At 32.0% G+C, this 16343-nt stretch overlaps 4 protein-coding genes and 1 long non-coding RNA gene across 9 annotated transcripts; 3 read left to right on the top strand and 2 right to left on the bottom strand.

The window, feature by feature from the left end:
• Positions 1 to 313: 313 nt before the first annotated feature.
• Positions 314 to 9543, bottom strand: LOC113794185 (ABC transporter G family member 20-like). 2 transcript variants are annotated; one of them, XM_075824226.1, is made up of 6 exons: positions 9396 to 9543; positions 3534 to 4271; positions 2321 to 3154; positions 1749 to 2260; positions 1194 to 1689; positions 314 to 1142 (listed from the first exon to the last, which is right to left on the bottom strand). In XM_075824226.1, the coding sequence occupies exons 2-6, from the start codon at positions 3946 to 3948 to the stop codon at positions 823 to 825; spliced, it is 2577 nt and encodes an 858-aa protein (XP_075680341.1). In that variant the 5' UTR covers positions 3949 to 4271; positions 9396 to 9543; the 3' UTR covers positions 314 to 822. The 2 variants fall into 2 exon arrangements, with proteins under 2 accessions (XP_075680341.1, XP_027200085.2); XM_027344284.2 differs by lacking the exon at positions 9396 to 9543 and adding an exon at positions 4661 to 4864.
• LOC142646119 (uncharacterized) lies at positions 5019 to 7193 on the top strand. Of its 2 annotated transcripts, none has more exons than XR_012847113.1 (2): positions 5019 to 5450; positions 6511 to 7193. It is a non-coding gene; the product is annotated as an uncharacterized LOC142646119 (long non-coding RNA). The 2 variants fall into 2 exon arrangements; XR_012847112.1 differs by lacking the exon at positions 5019 to 5450 and adding an exon at positions 5668 to 5949.
• Positions 9544 to 11285: 1742 nt separating the features above from the next.
• Positions 11286 to 13290, top strand: LOC113790498 (exosome complex component RRP46-like). 3 transcript variants are annotated; one of them, XM_075824233.1, is made up of 4 exons: positions 11286 to 11352; positions 11435 to 11639; positions 12440 to 12642; positions 12692 to 13290. In XM_075824233.1, exons 3-4 carry the CDS (start codon positions 12441 to 12443, stop codon positions 13186 to 13188), a joined length of 699 nt encoding a protein of 232 aa, XP_075680348.1. In that variant the 5' UTR covers positions 11286 to 11352; positions 11435 to 11639; position 12440; the 3' UTR covers positions 13189 to 13290. The 3 variants fall into 3 exon arrangements, with proteins under 3 accessions (XP_075680348.1, XP_027195972.2, XP_027195973.2); XM_027340171.2 differs by lacking the exons at positions 11286 to 11352; positions 11435 to 11639 and adding an exon at positions 11802 to 12079; XM_027340172.2 differs by lacking the exons at positions 11286 to 11352; positions 11435 to 11639 and adding an exon at positions 12200 to 12381.
• LOC113790497 (dolichyl-diphosphooligosaccharide--protein glycosyltransferase subunit 1) lies at positions 13179 to 14951 on the bottom strand. Its single transcript, XM_027340170.2, has 2 exons — positions 14810 to 14951; positions 13179 to 14751 (listed from the first exon to the last, which is right to left on the bottom strand). Exon 2 carries the CDS (start codon positions 14721 to 14723, stop codon positions 13281 to 13283), a length of 1443 nt encoding a protein of 480 aa, XP_027195971.2. The 5' UTR covers positions 14724 to 14751; positions 14810 to 14951; the 3' UTR covers positions 13179 to 13280.
• A 471-nt stretch (positions 14952 to 15422) lies between these two features.
• Positions 15423 to 16244, top strand: LOC113790502 (tetratricopeptide repeat protein 36 homolog). Its single transcript, XM_027340176.2, has 2 exons — positions 15423 to 15616; positions 15686 to 16244. Exons 1-2 carry the CDS (start codon positions 15499 to 15501, stop codon positions 16150 to 16152), a joined length of 585 nt encoding a protein of 194 aa, XP_027195977.2. The 5' UTR covers positions 15423 to 15498; the 3' UTR covers positions 16153 to 16244.
• The last annotated feature ends 99 nt before the right edge of the window (positions 16245 to 16343 follow it).

The raw sequence follows: 16343 nt of genomic DNA, 5'->3' as shown, positions 1-16343 counted from the left end.
TAAGTCCAATGTATCATCAGCAATTTGCAAAAAAGAAAAACTTTAGTACTAATTCCATTCCATTGTCATTTTGTCCTTCTTTTTTTGATTTGACGCATACACGTGATCTGTACATGATGATCGAACTTAAGACATTTGTTACCGATGAACTTTGCAACATGAAACTCTGTATTAAATTTCTCCATTTATCACCATCATCAATGATAATGGTGTTTTTTAATCATATCAATGAAGGAATTGAGGATGACTTGCACCATGTTATTTTCAAGGTGTACACGCACGTTTGATCATTTTTCACCGGGAAATTGAAAAATTGAAAAAAACTAATATAATGTTTGTTTTATTTGATTTGATTTTTCAATATTGAAAAAAAATTAAAAACAACATAAATTATTATCATTATAAATTATCCAATTCGAATCGAAAGAGTGAGAGAGAGATAGGAGATAGGAAAGTTCGATAGTTGATCAATTGATTGAATGCAGGACTTTTCTTTTGCAGGTACTAAACAGTCATTAATAATGATATGGAACAATAATAATATTAATAATAAAGGATTAAGATTCACAAATGAAGTTTGTCATGTTTTTCTCCATCCAAAATCGATTCAATCGATTCTGATTTTGTTTGTCATGATTGATTTGGAAATTCTATTTCTAAGCAAAAAGTTTAGCCAAAGAAAAAATACATAGAACCAAAAAAACTAAATTTGTTTGGGAAAAAAACCCTGCACAAAAAGAGAATATGATGAGGAATGCGTATGATTTGGTTTGTTGTTGATTGATTGATGAGGAGAAGGCAATCACTGATTGACTATGATGACTAAGTGTATTTTTTGAATATAAATGCAGCGGCAACCAAATATACCAAAATCCATCCCCATGTGGCAATAAAACCCAATGTTACTTCGAAATATTCTACACCCCAACCACGCGACAGTATAAAACGCATCGATTCAACGGGTAATGTTTGCGGCAAAAAGGCGGCCAGCGATGCCATCCAATCAGGCATGGATTGAATGGGCCAGAAAATACCGCCCAACATAATGGTCGGGAAAAATGATCCCATACCTAACATGGCAGCTGATACCTCATCAGCACAAAGTGATGATATGAACAATCCAAACATGACGCCAGCCACACCTAACGGAATGATCAAATTAGAAATTGATAAGCAATTGATGGCAAACAAACCTTGGAAAAATGTTAATGAAAAAACCCAAATCATTGGACCTCTTGATGGCACTTTAAATATATAGAATGTTGTTGCCAACATGAATACTTCTTGTATAGAAAGGACAATAGTTTGTGTCATAATATGTGATATGAGAAATTCGAAGGAATTCACACCGGCTACTAATGATCGTTCCAATAGACCGTCTTTACGTTCCAATACTAGCGACAATGCAGTCAATGCAGTTGTCGCATAATATGCAATCAGTATGATAACACCGGGTGCCATAAATTCAGTCATCGATGGATTGACAGTACCATAGATGACTTTTTCAATTGTTATCGGTAATGTTACTGTAGCTGGATTATAACCGAGAATCGATAGATAATCTTGTGCAAATGATTGAAACGCCAGGAAAAATGTACGCAGCAAAACAAATCCAATAACCTGATTGGACATATCCAGGTAAAGTTTTATGTTGGATGATTCGATTGTGTCGTTATCCGCTTTTCCAGCCTATATTGTCATGATGAAAGGTTGAGAATTTGTTTTGAGAAATAATAAAGTGATATTACCATTATTCTTCTTTGATTTAAGGATGCCGAATAATTATGCGAAAAATGTAATGCAGCCCATGCTTTACCATCCACAACCGCTTGTCGCGCTTCTTCCAATGATGGATAAGGTACTTGTACAACAATTTCCGGATTAACAAACGAAAGATATTCGGCACTTAAACCAGGTGGATCTTCAGCATTATAAACAGCAACCGGAATGTTTTTCGGGTCTTGTCCAATACATATGCAAAACAAGGCAATTTGAATGGAAGGTAAAAAGAAATAAAACAACAGAATGGGAACATTTCGCTTCAGACGAATAGAATTCTTGATGAATAATGCCATAACACGGTTCAAATCGAACATTCGCCGTCGTTCGCCTTCGACACTGATTTGATTTTGTAACTGTAATTGGGCAAAATCACCGGTCGATCCTCGTTCCGAAAATGACATTCGTGGACTTTGTGTAGATGGCGTTGCTCGTGCCGATACATCTTTGAACGATGTTGACATTGGAATCAAAAGATTACCTGTTTTGAATAAGAATTATGTTAATTGTTAAATGGTAATTAAATATGAAGAATAGTTACCAGCAGTATTTGGCGCAAGACTGATAGCATTGTTATTATTGGCAATATTATTATTATCATCATTGTTGTTGTTGTTTGGACTTCTTTCGATATCACTTTTTTCGTAATTAACAGTGACCATGGGAAGATTATCATCCACTTTTTTCGTTTCAATCGCATCACTACCGCCACTATAAGCGACAATAGTATTGTTGGCCGCATCAGTTTTAACACTTTCGGGGATTTGTGCTGAATCTAATTGACAAAGTTTCAAGAATACAGCTTCCAATGTAGGCAAACCATGTCTAACTAGTAATTCTTCTGGATTTGATTGTACCAATAAACGTCCGAAACGCATTAGACCAACAGTTTCGGCTGTTCTGGCTTCTTCAATATAATGGGTGGTAATGATAACTGTCAAGCCATCTTCCCGACATAATGCATCTAAATGCTCCCAAATAGCTTTACGTAGAACTGGATCAACACCTACGGTTGGTTCATCCAAAATCAACAATGGTGGACGATGTACTAATGCCGATGCCAACGATACACGCCGTTGTTGGCCACCTGAAAGTTGTGAAACTAGACGATTTTTTTCCGGTAAATGAAGAAGTGTTATGAGAAATTTGGTTCTTGCTTTGATTTCTTTTGGTGACATTCGATATAATTGTCCGAAATATCTTAAAGTTTCTTTGATGGTGAAATCAGGAAATAATGCCAATTCTTGTGGCATATAACCAACACCAGGACCGGGTACTGGACTGTATTCCGATCCAGGTTCCTGGCCGAATACCCGAATTACACCGGATTGTGGTTGTAACCGACCAAGTACACATCTTAATAAGGTTGTTTTGCCTATAATTTTATATGATTAATTGAGCCAGTTTTAGCATATTATTTTTAAAAAATTATTTAGAAAATCAAAAAATAATTCTCCTCCTAAGTTAAAAGTACTACTTAAATTTATTCGTAATGCTTCATCGATCAACGAACAACAACATCAGATAGATATTTCAAAAAAAGGAGAAGATATCCTTGATAATGTTGGACTCATTGAAAATGATTGCAAGATTTTGGATTTAATTAGTAGCAAACTGCATGTTGTGTTCAATATATTATTATTTGCAACTACAGTGTGTTAATGACTTTGTTTTTGTTGAATATAGAGTTTGATTGCAAAATGGAAACTGTTTTTCTGTTCTAAATTGAATAAATTTTGAATAAAGAAACTTACCACAACCACTGGATCCAAGAAGAGCATAAATTTTGCCTTGTGGCACTGAAACATTGATTTTCTTCAAGGTTAGCAATGATTTTTGTCCAAAACCATAGGCAAATGTAACATCACGAACATCGACAGCAATTTTTGGTGGACGAATACTTGTTGGTGTGATAGCTCCTGGTGTGGATTGTGTTGAACGTTCATCTTCCATGATCAAACCTTTATTGACATAGACTCCATTCTTTTCTGTTTTTTCAACCAATTTGGCCAAAGCTAACGCCGGATCACGTTTAACTTTTTCGTCAGTCTCGTTTACTGACGTTAAACGACGGAAACGATTGAGAGACGCATGTCGATTATCATTGATAGCGACAACATCCGCTTCATCCGATACATATGAATGATTGGTGAAAGGATTTTTTATCATTTTCTATTTGTGTTTGTCCTCTTGTCGATATATCTATTATTTGTCGTTATTTAAATTTTATTGTAGTTTTTTTGGTGAAATATTTATTTTGACGATGTTGATAGCGTTATATGTTGGAATGGTGTGAATACGATGATATGATTATAATGTTGTTGTTGTTTTGTAGCTGACGTATATGGGGAAAATGAAAAAGCCTATTGGAAAAAATACCCAAATAGAAATGTTTCGACGAATATGATACAAAATGATGTACGTCGATTTTTAAAATTTAAAAACTGTGCTAATCAATCAAATGTCTTGATGATGATGCTTTTTTAAATTGACTGTTGAAAATAGAAAACAATGGAAATTTTAAAGATTAGATTCAACCAGAATAAGGTTTTCAAAAAAAGAATTCAAGCAAAATTTTTGATAAACAAAAATGTATATCATGACCCATACTAATATCCTAATTAATAATGTGAACGAACGAAAAAATAAACATAGCTATCAATGCCGAATCAAATAGCAAATCACAAATCAAAATCATTTTATCTACGTCATTACAGGACATCAATTTCAACAAACGATTTTTCACCAATCATCAAACACACCACACATCATTCGATTATCATAAATGATACAAATGGAGAAAACCAGACTCGAAATAACAAACATAGGACAAAGTTGAAAAATATTTCAGGTGGACATTATTTTATCATGCAAAAATTACCGAAAATCACATACGTTGCACGTGTTGACACGTGTGGTCAAAAAAGAATCAAAAATTGATTTCAATAGAATTCATATGGTCACTAATTTTACCGAACTGACCAAAACAAAAAAAAAAATCAAACAAAACACAAATATATCGATGTTGTCGTCGTAAATTTTTTTTCTGTTGATCAGCATCAACAAACAAAATTTAAAAAACAAGATTTGAAATTGATTGAATGTTCATCCTGAGCACACATAAGAAATGAAATGAATGCATAGATAGGATCAATCGAATCGCATGTTTGGAATATAGCAGGAAAAAATGAATTGAATTGAGCTCAAGGGCAGTTAGTTAGATGCGCGACCAACTTGTTAGCGAAAGAAAAAACTTCCCAAAAAAACATGCCATCTTACCAACACACAATGTTTCATCCAAGAAAGAAATCAAAAAGAAAGAAAAATAAAGACTTTCTCTTTCGGTTTGTTGAATGAAAATAATGTTTTCATCATGCATTCTATTCTGGATTGGTGAGAACATCATCCATAGCAGCAGATACGTATACAGCAGCGGTGTTTATCTTTCTTAAGATAGAAATTATTGTTGCTGCCATTCAATTGTGTGAATTGTCGTCATCAAGATTTAATAGCATGTTTATTTCAAACATTATTTATGTTTCGTCGGTGATGATCATACAAACTAAACTAAGAAGTTTTCATTTCAATTCAATTCGATTAGAAACTTTTTGTTGAACGGATTTGTTCAATCAAAACAACAGAGACAAAAAAATCGATTCAATCAATCAAAGGTATCATGGAGGATGATGATCAAAACAAGAACATTATTATACGGCCGTGAATTTCGCTAATGAAAAACTAATCGATAATATGACTAATATGATTCAGTTTGAGCAGGCAAAGGGAATCAATCGCCAAGGTTTTCTTATCATTCTTTTTTCGTTTGTTTCTGGATTTCAGTGATTTTAAGGATTTAAGAAGATAGTGGCAAAATAAGATTGTTTTGGCGTGTTTACAATCGAAAATGATTGCCATTTAACGATAAAATAATTTATTCACTTAATTTATTTTTATTAATAATTATAGCCGATGGATGAACATATGACTAAATCTACCTGAATATTTTTATGAGAATCTGACATTGAAATATTATCGTTCATTCATTATTATCTAAGTATCTGAGTGTGTATGTGTGTGTTTGTGCGAATATCATCATTGTCATCGACAGATAAACAACAAGTATATACTGTTTTATCTAGTTGTTATTTATTTGAAAAACAATGATCAATGGTAATGTGACAGAATAATTATTCATTTCATAATTTTGCATTTGAATACGTCTAATTTGTTGAATAACCTTGATGAGTGTACATTTGAAATGAAAAACAAACAAATTCACTTACCCTCAAAACTATGCCAAAAAATCAATTTAATTATAAATTCTTTAAAATTTTCATTGATTATCAATCAATCAAAGATAGATTTTCATTAAAAAAAATCAAAACTAAAAGAATTTTTGAAATTTCATTCAAATTTTAAAAATTATTAAAGCTGAAAAGATGGACAAAACAATGATTATTGATATATAAGAGAGAGAAACAAGATGATGATGATTTTTTCAAAGAAAGTAATTTGAAAACTTGCCAACATCCATATGAAACAACAACAACCACAATCAATGAATGAATGAAATGCCTGTGGAAAATCGATAAATGAAAGATTTATTTCGTTTCGTTTTGTTGAAATAAGAAGAAAGGAAAGGAAAAGAATCGATAATTTTGATGATGACAAATGGAAAGAAATTCAATATTTGATGATGATCATTTATTATTTTATTATTTTATTTGCTAGTTGGGGATGTGTAAGGTGCATGTACGTGGTGGTAATTGCACACAGCTAACAGACAAACAGGTAAATCATCATCGATCGATGGACTAACCAGTTGAAACGAGAGAGAGAATTTAATCATCAATCGATTGATGAAGAAAAAGATGGCTTTTTATGATATTCTTCATTTATGGCCTATCAAGCAGTAAAGCAAATAATGACTACTAATGTTGATAAATATTTTCATCATGCGGGTACAATATGAATTTTTCCTCATTCAGAATGATATGATGGATGGATGGCTAACAAGTGGAAAAGACATCATTAATCCAAACCAGTGATATTTGTCAACTTGGTGGATATTCATGATGAAACAAACGAATTTTTGCAACCGATCACATCTCTAGCTAACACACATGGTGATCACTTGATATTAATTTTTTGAAAAACACAAAAATTTGATTGGATCACACAATACAATTACACAATATTTTCTAGATAACATGCATTGCTTGTCTACTGTACTGTCATTATGTAATAATCAATAAGAAAACAAAACAAACAAACAATATTAACAATGACATTCAGGTAAGTGTGCCTGTTCACCCACACAAACACACATCGATCGAAATTCGATACTTAAAACTGTTGTACAATAAGAGAAAAAACTTTTCAATTAAAATTTATTATCATTACGTAATCGATAACATAGTAGTTTGGGGAGGATGGCAAAATGAAAAGAAGAAAAATCAATGAGCCGAATCATTTTTCGTTTTGTTTGATCGATGTGTGTGTGTTCATGAAAACATCTCTACTTTCGCTTTTGTTTTGTTTTCATTAATTTTTCCATAAAGTCTAACAGTAATGACAACTAAAAGAAAGAGAAAAAATGTTAGTAAGAATTGAATCAAAAAAAGAGAAAATAAATGGATCCAGAGAAAGAGAAATGTTTCAAATTATCATTATGATTATTATTTATTGTTTTGGCCTTTATGATTCAAACAAAACAAAACAGAAAAGAACAGTACTAAAAATGATTGAAAGTTTTCGTTTGTTCTGTTCCAGGATCATGATCACAGATTGGTTAGAAAATTATCCATTGTTTATCGTAATTTATGTATGTCTTATAAGTCACAGGATTTGTATAAGCCGTATAGTTCAGTGAGGTTAGGTTGATGACCATGACTATGACTATGACTGTGATTCATAGTTCAGTGAGGTTAGGTTGATGACTATGACTATGACTATGGCTGTGATTCATAGTTCAGTGAGGTTAGGTTGATGACTATGACTGTGACTATGGCTGTGATTCATAGTTCAGTGAGGTTAGGTTGATGACTATGACTATGACTATGGCTGTGATTCATAGTTCAGTGAGGTTAGGTTGATGACTATGACTGTGACTATGGCTGTGATTCATAGTTCAGTGAGGTTAGGTTGATGACTATGACTATGACTATGGCTGTGATTCATAGTTCAGTGAGGTTAGGTTGAAAAATAATTAGTATGTTTATGTTAGTATAATTGTAGTTAAATAATAATAATGATAAATTGCGGATGTCATAAAATGTTAAATGGTGAATATTGAAAAATTTTCCTTCATTCATTAATTCAAACATTTGCATTTGGTCATTTGGTATTTTACAAGTTTATGGCTGTTGTTAAACATTTTGAGGCAAATTCTCACCATCCTCATGACGAAAAGAAATTGAAAAAATCTTTCGACAAATATCGATTGACAAAATTGACATTGATTCCATTTGTTTTTACTTTCTTTTTCCAAATAAACAAACATTGCAGATGTATTTGCGATGGCAATCATAATGTCATTGAACAAATAACACACCCATATCGCACATACGCAAGAAAAAACAAAATTTTCATCAAATCATGTCATGAGATCAATAGATTTTTATTCCCAAAATGTCAATAATTTTTTCCTGAGAATGTCTAAAATGTGTTTTTACCCCTCTCAACTCCGAAAAAGGAAGGGCGAATTTTGTCGATTACATCGATGATATCGATTACAATGACCAATGATTCATTCATTCAATGAAAACATGGTCATTCTGACGTCAACGTTTCCTGATGATAATCAAATAGCCAATTTCATTCAGATCAGAGAGGATCGTCATTCAATGTGTGAATCAAATATATTTCATGAGATATGATATTTGATCACAATGTGATTTAATAAATAAAACCATTAAGGTCAGTGAGAGATTTTGATCTATAGCTATAAAAACATCCTTGTCTATCGTCATCGAAAATCTCAATATTTTCAAAACTATTTTTTTCGAATCCTACAAAAAACCATTCACACGTGTGTGACACACGTTTCGATAGTATGAACGTGTGTGTGCGTTTGTCAATAAAACATTCACTTGATTGTTTTCTGCCCAAAAAACTATTTGTTGGGAAAACTAAATTGGCATGCGAAATTAGAAAAACATAAAACAAATGACATCATTATAATTTGTAATCATCCCTCTTTACGGATATGATGCGTCGGAAATATTGAAGAAATAACTAAACTAGCATTAATGATGAAGATGATCATGGCCCATGATAATGATGAATAATCAAAAAAACTACAAGACAATTGACGTTGATTATCATTATCATTATCATCAACCATCATTACGAAAGGCAAAATTAAACAAAGAGAAAAAAGGGAAGTGATCATCAAAATACGAAAAAATTAACCACGCGGTAAAGGTTAACTTGGCACTAATTTCGATATAAAATAGAAAATGTGGTAAACATTGAAATGTGCTGTCCGTTTTGTTCATTGATCAACGAAATACATGCCAGAAAAAAGCAATGATCATTATCATCGTTGGCATATATGCTACGTTCTTGACCATTATGGTAAGAGATGAACAAGATTACAGACAAATAACACATACCTGAATGATGAGGCTGAGCACGGACACAATTTATGTTCGAGGTTATGCTAGTCAATGTTGGACAATAACAACGAAAAATCAAAAATTGAAACCAATATCCGAAAAGGTCAATTTTATGTTCATCATACCACAAGCTTATGTTTGAACAATGACTTTAGCAAAATCAGATAACATGGATTCTTGGTCAAGCAAAAAAGAAAAAATTGATCAAATAGTGTGTGTATGTGTTGATTAATTGGATGCTATTGTCGTTTTGTTTAATTGATTTTTCTTGAGCCAAAACAAAAGGAAAAATCATAATAAATCATTATGATGATCTTGTAATGGGTGCTTGTTGCACGTACGCCCAACAGTAAAAACTTTGTGTGATTTGATCGATTGAATCAAATGGTGGTCAAATATTGGACATTTCGTCAATATTGCTGATGTTAGACTGGAAACACACCACGGATCGAAACACACAACACATCTCCACATTCCTTCTATCTTGATTTGATTTTCCTCAATTTATTCCTACGAAATTTCTTATCAATAATTCCGTGTGGGAAATGTTCAAATGTCTTATCTGACTGCTCATTCTCTCATTGCTACTCCTCCTATCAAACTTGATGATGATGATGATGATGTCTATCCATCAATTAGTTTTATGATTTGGCTATTTTTTCCTAAGGAAAATTATTAAGTTGAATCATTTTAATAAACGTCATCATCATTTTTGATGGAAATTCAAATTTATGAATTTGTTTGAAGAAAAACATTTTTATTAACTTGATTTTATTATTATTATCCGTTTTTGTTTCTCTAAATAAGAAGGAAATTCATCCCTTCAGAATACATACAGATACATGTTGGACGTGTTTATCTCTCTTTTTCTTTCTTCACAAAAAATAAAATTCAAATATTTTGTAGTGGTAATTGCTGCATCGAAGGTCGAATAATTTTTGTTCTCTTGCTTTGAATTCTCGTTTTTTATCAATCTCGACATTGAATGAATTAGCAAATCAAACTAATTAAACCAGATCTAGATTTTTTTAAGATCAAGTTTCGATATTTGAAAAACAGAAGAAAAATAAACAAGTTGAAAATCGAGAAAATAAAGAATTTCAAAGAAAAAAATTGAATTGCCTCCACAAAAAAGTCATTTTCTTAGAGATAATGTTCAACGAATATAGCCATCTTTTGGCTAAAATATAGGATACAAATTCATATTGACATCCTCCTTTTGATTGTTTATGATTATGTAAAACATTTTTATAATTAATGAAATCAAGTATTACTTTTTCACTTCCCCTCCATAAATCAATTGAATTGATGGGCAAATCATTGAAAGACATGCAAGTTATAAATAGTATGCTATTTATCACATACACACAACTCTTTCTTATTTGAGCAAACCAACAAATTGCCTTAGGGCCATCCAATCAATAGACAAACAAAGGTCGTTTTGCTGTTCACTATTCCCACATCCCCTTTCCTTCATGTTCAATGATAAATCAATATTTTCTGTTTATTTGTGGTACGATGCAATAATGATGAAGATCGATTGAGCAACAATCGACAATATTTAGAAATTTTAGCCAACACACGCATAATAAGAGAGTTTTTCCCTAATCACAAAAAGACGATACCAAGGACCTGTTGTTACAATTTCTTCCCCTTTCAAATACATTTTTTCGGTAATTTTAATTTGAAAAAATTCGGGTTCAAGGTTTGGGACAAAATTATGGAAAAATAATGGTAATGACAATGATAATTGTTTTTGGGGAGAAAGTGCAAAAAATGTCATTATCATTAGATATCTTGTGTAAGTAGGTGATTATATGATAAGATTGATAATGATCATTTACTAATTGATCTAAAACATAATTCACTTCTATTTCCATTTCCAAACAACAGACAAATCAGTCACCAACAACAAGAAAGCCATTCATTCCATCAATCATAGTCATCGGTATAGGTAAATTATTTGTTTGTTTCGAGAAAAACAAAAATTGTTTATTTGATTTGAATTTGGCTGTTGTTAATTAAAATTTTGACAGATTTTCAAGGATACATTATTATTTATAGTGTATGTTATTCACCACAAATCCATCAACAAAACATTACCGTTTCAAGTTCAAGAAAAAAGGAAAATTTTTGTCGAAAACAAAACAACAACAAAAAAGGTTTCATCAATCAATTTGTTTTCCAAGAAAATTAATGGCAAATCAAAATGGCCAACTGAAACAACTGATCATCGATAAGGTTTTTGAATATGATTTTTCCTGTGATTTTTCCTGTGATAATTAATTATCATCCTAACAATCAATCAAAAAAAGATTTAGAATCAAGTTAAATTGAGATCAATTAATTTTAAATGAAAAAATGTTGAAATATCTCTCATTCATACATCAATCAAGTGGGGAAAAAACAATTTTAAAGTTTTCAAAAATTCGTCAAAATTAAATGAAAAAAATCAAATTTGGTTGCAATTGTTGTTTATCATTCATCCATCATCATTATTAAATTAATTTTGTTGGCAATTTCATGATTGGTCACAACCAAGTGACCACACGATTGCTTGATTATTACCTGTCATAATAACAATTGAATGGCCATTCGAATCGATAATTCACACTTCCAGTGAAAAATTTCCAGTTTTAAACTGGTAATTTCCGCTCAGAGATGATGCTTGTTTCAATATTGTAATTCTTTTGATTGATTTCTAAGAAATTTTCAACAAATTTAATTGAACAGAAGAAAATCAATTGAAAGGAAACCCCTTCATTGAAATCAATGATCAAGGCCAATTTGAATTTGGAATTTCCATTCGAAAAAATTGATTATATTTGATTAGATCATAATGGTGGTCATTTTTCTATTGAAACAAGTTTAATGACTAAATTCCTTAATTACAATTAGGAATTCTACGAATCGAAGCAATTTTCAATTGAAAATTTCATTCGAATCGTTCGATACAATCGATTATTGTCGTGTCTCTGACCACGTGAGTTTTTTTTTTGTTATTTATCATTTGAAAATTCAACAGAATATTAACAAAACAGAATGGCCTCTGATACGGATCATGTAATGATTCTTTCGAATTTAAATCGAAGCTCTGGGTCATCATTATATACTTTTGGCGATAATATTGTTCAATGTTCATTGTTTGGACCGAATCCAATTGCTTCGAGTCAAAATTTATTAAAGAAAAATTATTTTGTCATTCTACTATATCCATTGGGTCAGATCAAAAATCTAACCAAAGGTTTGTTTCGAAAGCTATTAATATTGTGATACTAATTGAAGTTTCATAGATAAATCATTGTTTTATTATGAATTTTATTTCAAAATGACATTCAGTCCGATGGTCTACCATGCATTATTACCTCGTTCGCGAACCTATATCATATTGAATGAAATCGAAAAAGGTAGTTCATTTCTGTCGACATCATTGAATGCCATCACATTATCATTGATCGATTGTGGTTATCCATTAAATTATTGTATTGCAACATGTGGACTTATTCTGGACAAACGTGACGGACTAATTTATCGTGAAAAAGAATTTAAAGAAAAATGTGAAAAAAACGTTCGTTCATTCGAACCGATAACGTTTACATTGGAAACCTGTGATTTTATCAAAGCCACATTTCATATTTCGAATAAAAATAATGATTCAAAAACTGTATCGATTCTGGCCGAAGGTCAATTCTCACTGAACGATGTATTGAAAGCTCAACAACAATCCCTGGAATGGAATCAATCATTTTTTCGATCGATATCCGAAAAAATAAGCCATCGTTTTGTTTAAAATGTTTATTAGTTTTATTTGTATCAATTTTCGAGAATGTTTTTCAAAAACAAAATATACAAAATCCTTATAATAATAAAAATGTATCATTTTCAATTAGCATCCAAAGATGTTTTTGTTCGAACTAAAGCCATGACTAATATACATAGACCAAAAATGGAACCAACAATCAATAATGGTTCTTGTAGAAGATAAAATGGTTTGAAATTGTAATGCAATTCAAATGGTTGTATGTGCCATTCTACAAGATTCTTCTTCGACAATACAATTACTGGTCGACCAATAGTATCAAGGTAACTGTAGAATATTTCATCCGGTTCACGTTTAATATCATATGGATAAGTGATACGGAAATCACTGGCACCTTCAGGCAAAATAATACGAACTGTTGCCTGGTCGACAACCATATTGTCGTAGATATGATCAATAAATGGCATACGTACAATATAATCACCATTGGTCATTGTATTTGTATTCAATGCCAACAAATAATTTTTCGTGGGCAGCGTATATCCGATTATATATTTGGTTTTCCAACCACCAAACAGTGGAAAACGTGGCTTTATATCAACATAAACCGATGACAAACTGGTGCGTACGTTGCTAGTACTGATATTTCCAATTTCATCACGATAATAAATGTCGTGAGCACCAGCAGGTAATCGTGTTTTCCATGACCGAATCGATGAAATACCATTCGAAACTGGTTCCCGTTGATATTCATATCGAGAAAATGGTCCTTTAAGTTTGGCTCCAGTATGAACAACATCCAATGTTTCTTCAACGGAAATTGCTCCAGCCCAATGTGAAATCTGAATAGTACGACTTAGATTTTCAACTGTCAAAAATGGTGTATTGTTTTCAACATGAACACGAAGTTCTTCGTTTCCTGATTCATCGGCAGTGGTTGGTGGAATCTTATCATACGGCCCATAGTTGATGAATCGATCGGAATAAGTAACTGGACGCAATTTGGTATAGGATTCAGCACCGCTACTTGATGAAGGTAATCGAACACGTGTAGTTTGTGTTTCAGTCATATATGGAGTTGGGAAATAAATTCTACCCAAATAAACAACCAATTGACGATCAGCTTGACTGATTTCAACAGGGTATGGTTGCAATAAATGAGCAAAAGTGGCTTCAATGTCCAATTGAATCGATGAACCAGACCGAATCGAATGTTGGCCTAAATCAACTTTATATGATGCAAATGATTCACCAGTGGAATATTTAGAGACTTTGAGAGCATCTTTCTTTTTCGAACTTGAATCAACTCGTGAAACCGATAAATAGGAAAGATTATCATCATGACGTTTATCGCCAAATTGTATGAGATATTCTTTCACTGGCTGGCTGCCTTTATTCAGTACAACAACTTGCGAAGTAATCACGACCAATTGATTACTAATATCGATTGTTCTGTCAACTTTAGCATTGATGATTAAATTGTCATTCGGTGTTGATTGGATTAATCCAAAATATAATGAACAATATATACTTATAGCCAAAAAATTCATTGATGAATCAAACATTTTGCCAAACAAACCAAATCAATTGAAGCTGAAATGAGAACAAATTATCAACAATTCGCTTGCCGAAACATTCAACAAAACGTTACCTTTAAAATGAATTTCAATTAAACTCTAACCAACAACAACAATGTTTGAATGAAATTCCACGCCGGCAAAACACAATCCACTCGTGTGATGAATCAAATAGAATAAAATGAAAATGACAATCATACATTCTATGAATGATCCACGTTTTTTTCCAATTTCTGACGTGTCTTTCTTTCAAATTGAACATTTTTTGTGCGATAATAGCGGGCACGTTTCGAATCAAAATTTAAATTTGCCAAAGATTTTAGCAAAAATAACTTGCAATTGAATTCATTCTGATTTTGGATGAATTTTGGATGAATAAAATTAATTTTCCAGAATAAAATTCCTCACTCATTCATATAGGACATGATCGATGAATTTTAGTAGCGCGCTAAATCTTTGAAAAAAACTAATTGCGATATTATCTTATTTCGATCTTTGAACATAAAATTCAGTAACATTGTCATTGGATAATGGAATCATTTTTCAAAAGAAATCCAAGTTTTCCTGTATTTGGAAATGTACAATTCAATGTACCTGAAGCAAATTTAAATTACCTGTTTTCAATGAATCAAGGACATCTTGATTTTTATCATGTTTAAGAAGAATTTTCCATTTTTTGTGACGCAGTTTCTTAAATATTAAAGTTACATTCATCATCTGCAGAAGTCATATAATTAGATTTTTTTCGAGCAACAATACCAGAATGGCCAACAACAAAGATCAAAAAGTTATTGATTTTATGTTTGATCCATTTTTGGTGGAGCAAAATTTTTCGGATCCGGCTGACAATGATGATGACAATCTGAGTGATCATCCTCAAAGTAAGCTACCTTAATATTTTATTAAAATTCATTTTGAAATTCCATTCCTGAATTCTTTGATGAAAAAAGAATTAACCACAGAACAGCAAGAATCCAAACGTTTAGAAATGAAAGCAATAGAATCAGCCAATAATGGCCAATATGACCAAGCGTTTGATTATTTCCAACAGGCTTTACAACTTTGGCCTGAAAACGCTTCGGTCTTGAATAATCGTGCACAGACCTATCGTCTTCAGAATCGAATAGCCGATGCCCGTCAGGATCTGGATGAAGCAATTCAATTGTTGGGTGATTTGAATTTGTCGGTGGATTCTCATCTTCGACAAGTTGCTCGACAAGCTTATTGTCAACGAGCATTGATTCATTTGTTGGAGGAAAACCGTGAACTTGGTTTAAAAGATATGCAACAATCAGCCCAATTGGGAAATCAATTTGCCCGTGCCTATATGGCCAAAATGAATCCATATGCAGCTCTTTGTAATCAAATGCTTCAAGATATGTTCCAGCAATGTACAACATCTTCTAGGCCTTCTTAGCAACGACGAGAGAAAACAACAACAACACTCAAACTGATTGAAAATTAAATCTATTTTTGCATTAAATAACAATTGTATTGATGATGCAATAATTGATTGATTGATTGATGGGCCTTGACAAATCTATTTCTCTAAATAGACTGATGATTTTGAGTGAGTAAGTTCAGGGGGAGAACAACATGTTTTTCAGT

This window comes from Dermatophagoides pteronyssinus, unplaced genomic scaffold (assembly GCF_027571235.1).
Source record: "Dermatophagoides pteronyssinus isolate colony J.1.1.1.1 unplaced genomic scaffold, Derpt_VIB-CSIC_2022.12 sq0057, whole genome shotgun sequence".
In the NCBI taxonomy this organism is placed as follows: domain Eukaryota; kingdom Metazoa; phylum Arthropoda; class Arachnida; order Sarcoptiformes; family Pyroglyphidae; genus Dermatophagoides; species Dermatophagoides pteronyssinus.
This window is presented reverse-complemented; position numbering and strand designations above follow the sequence as displayed.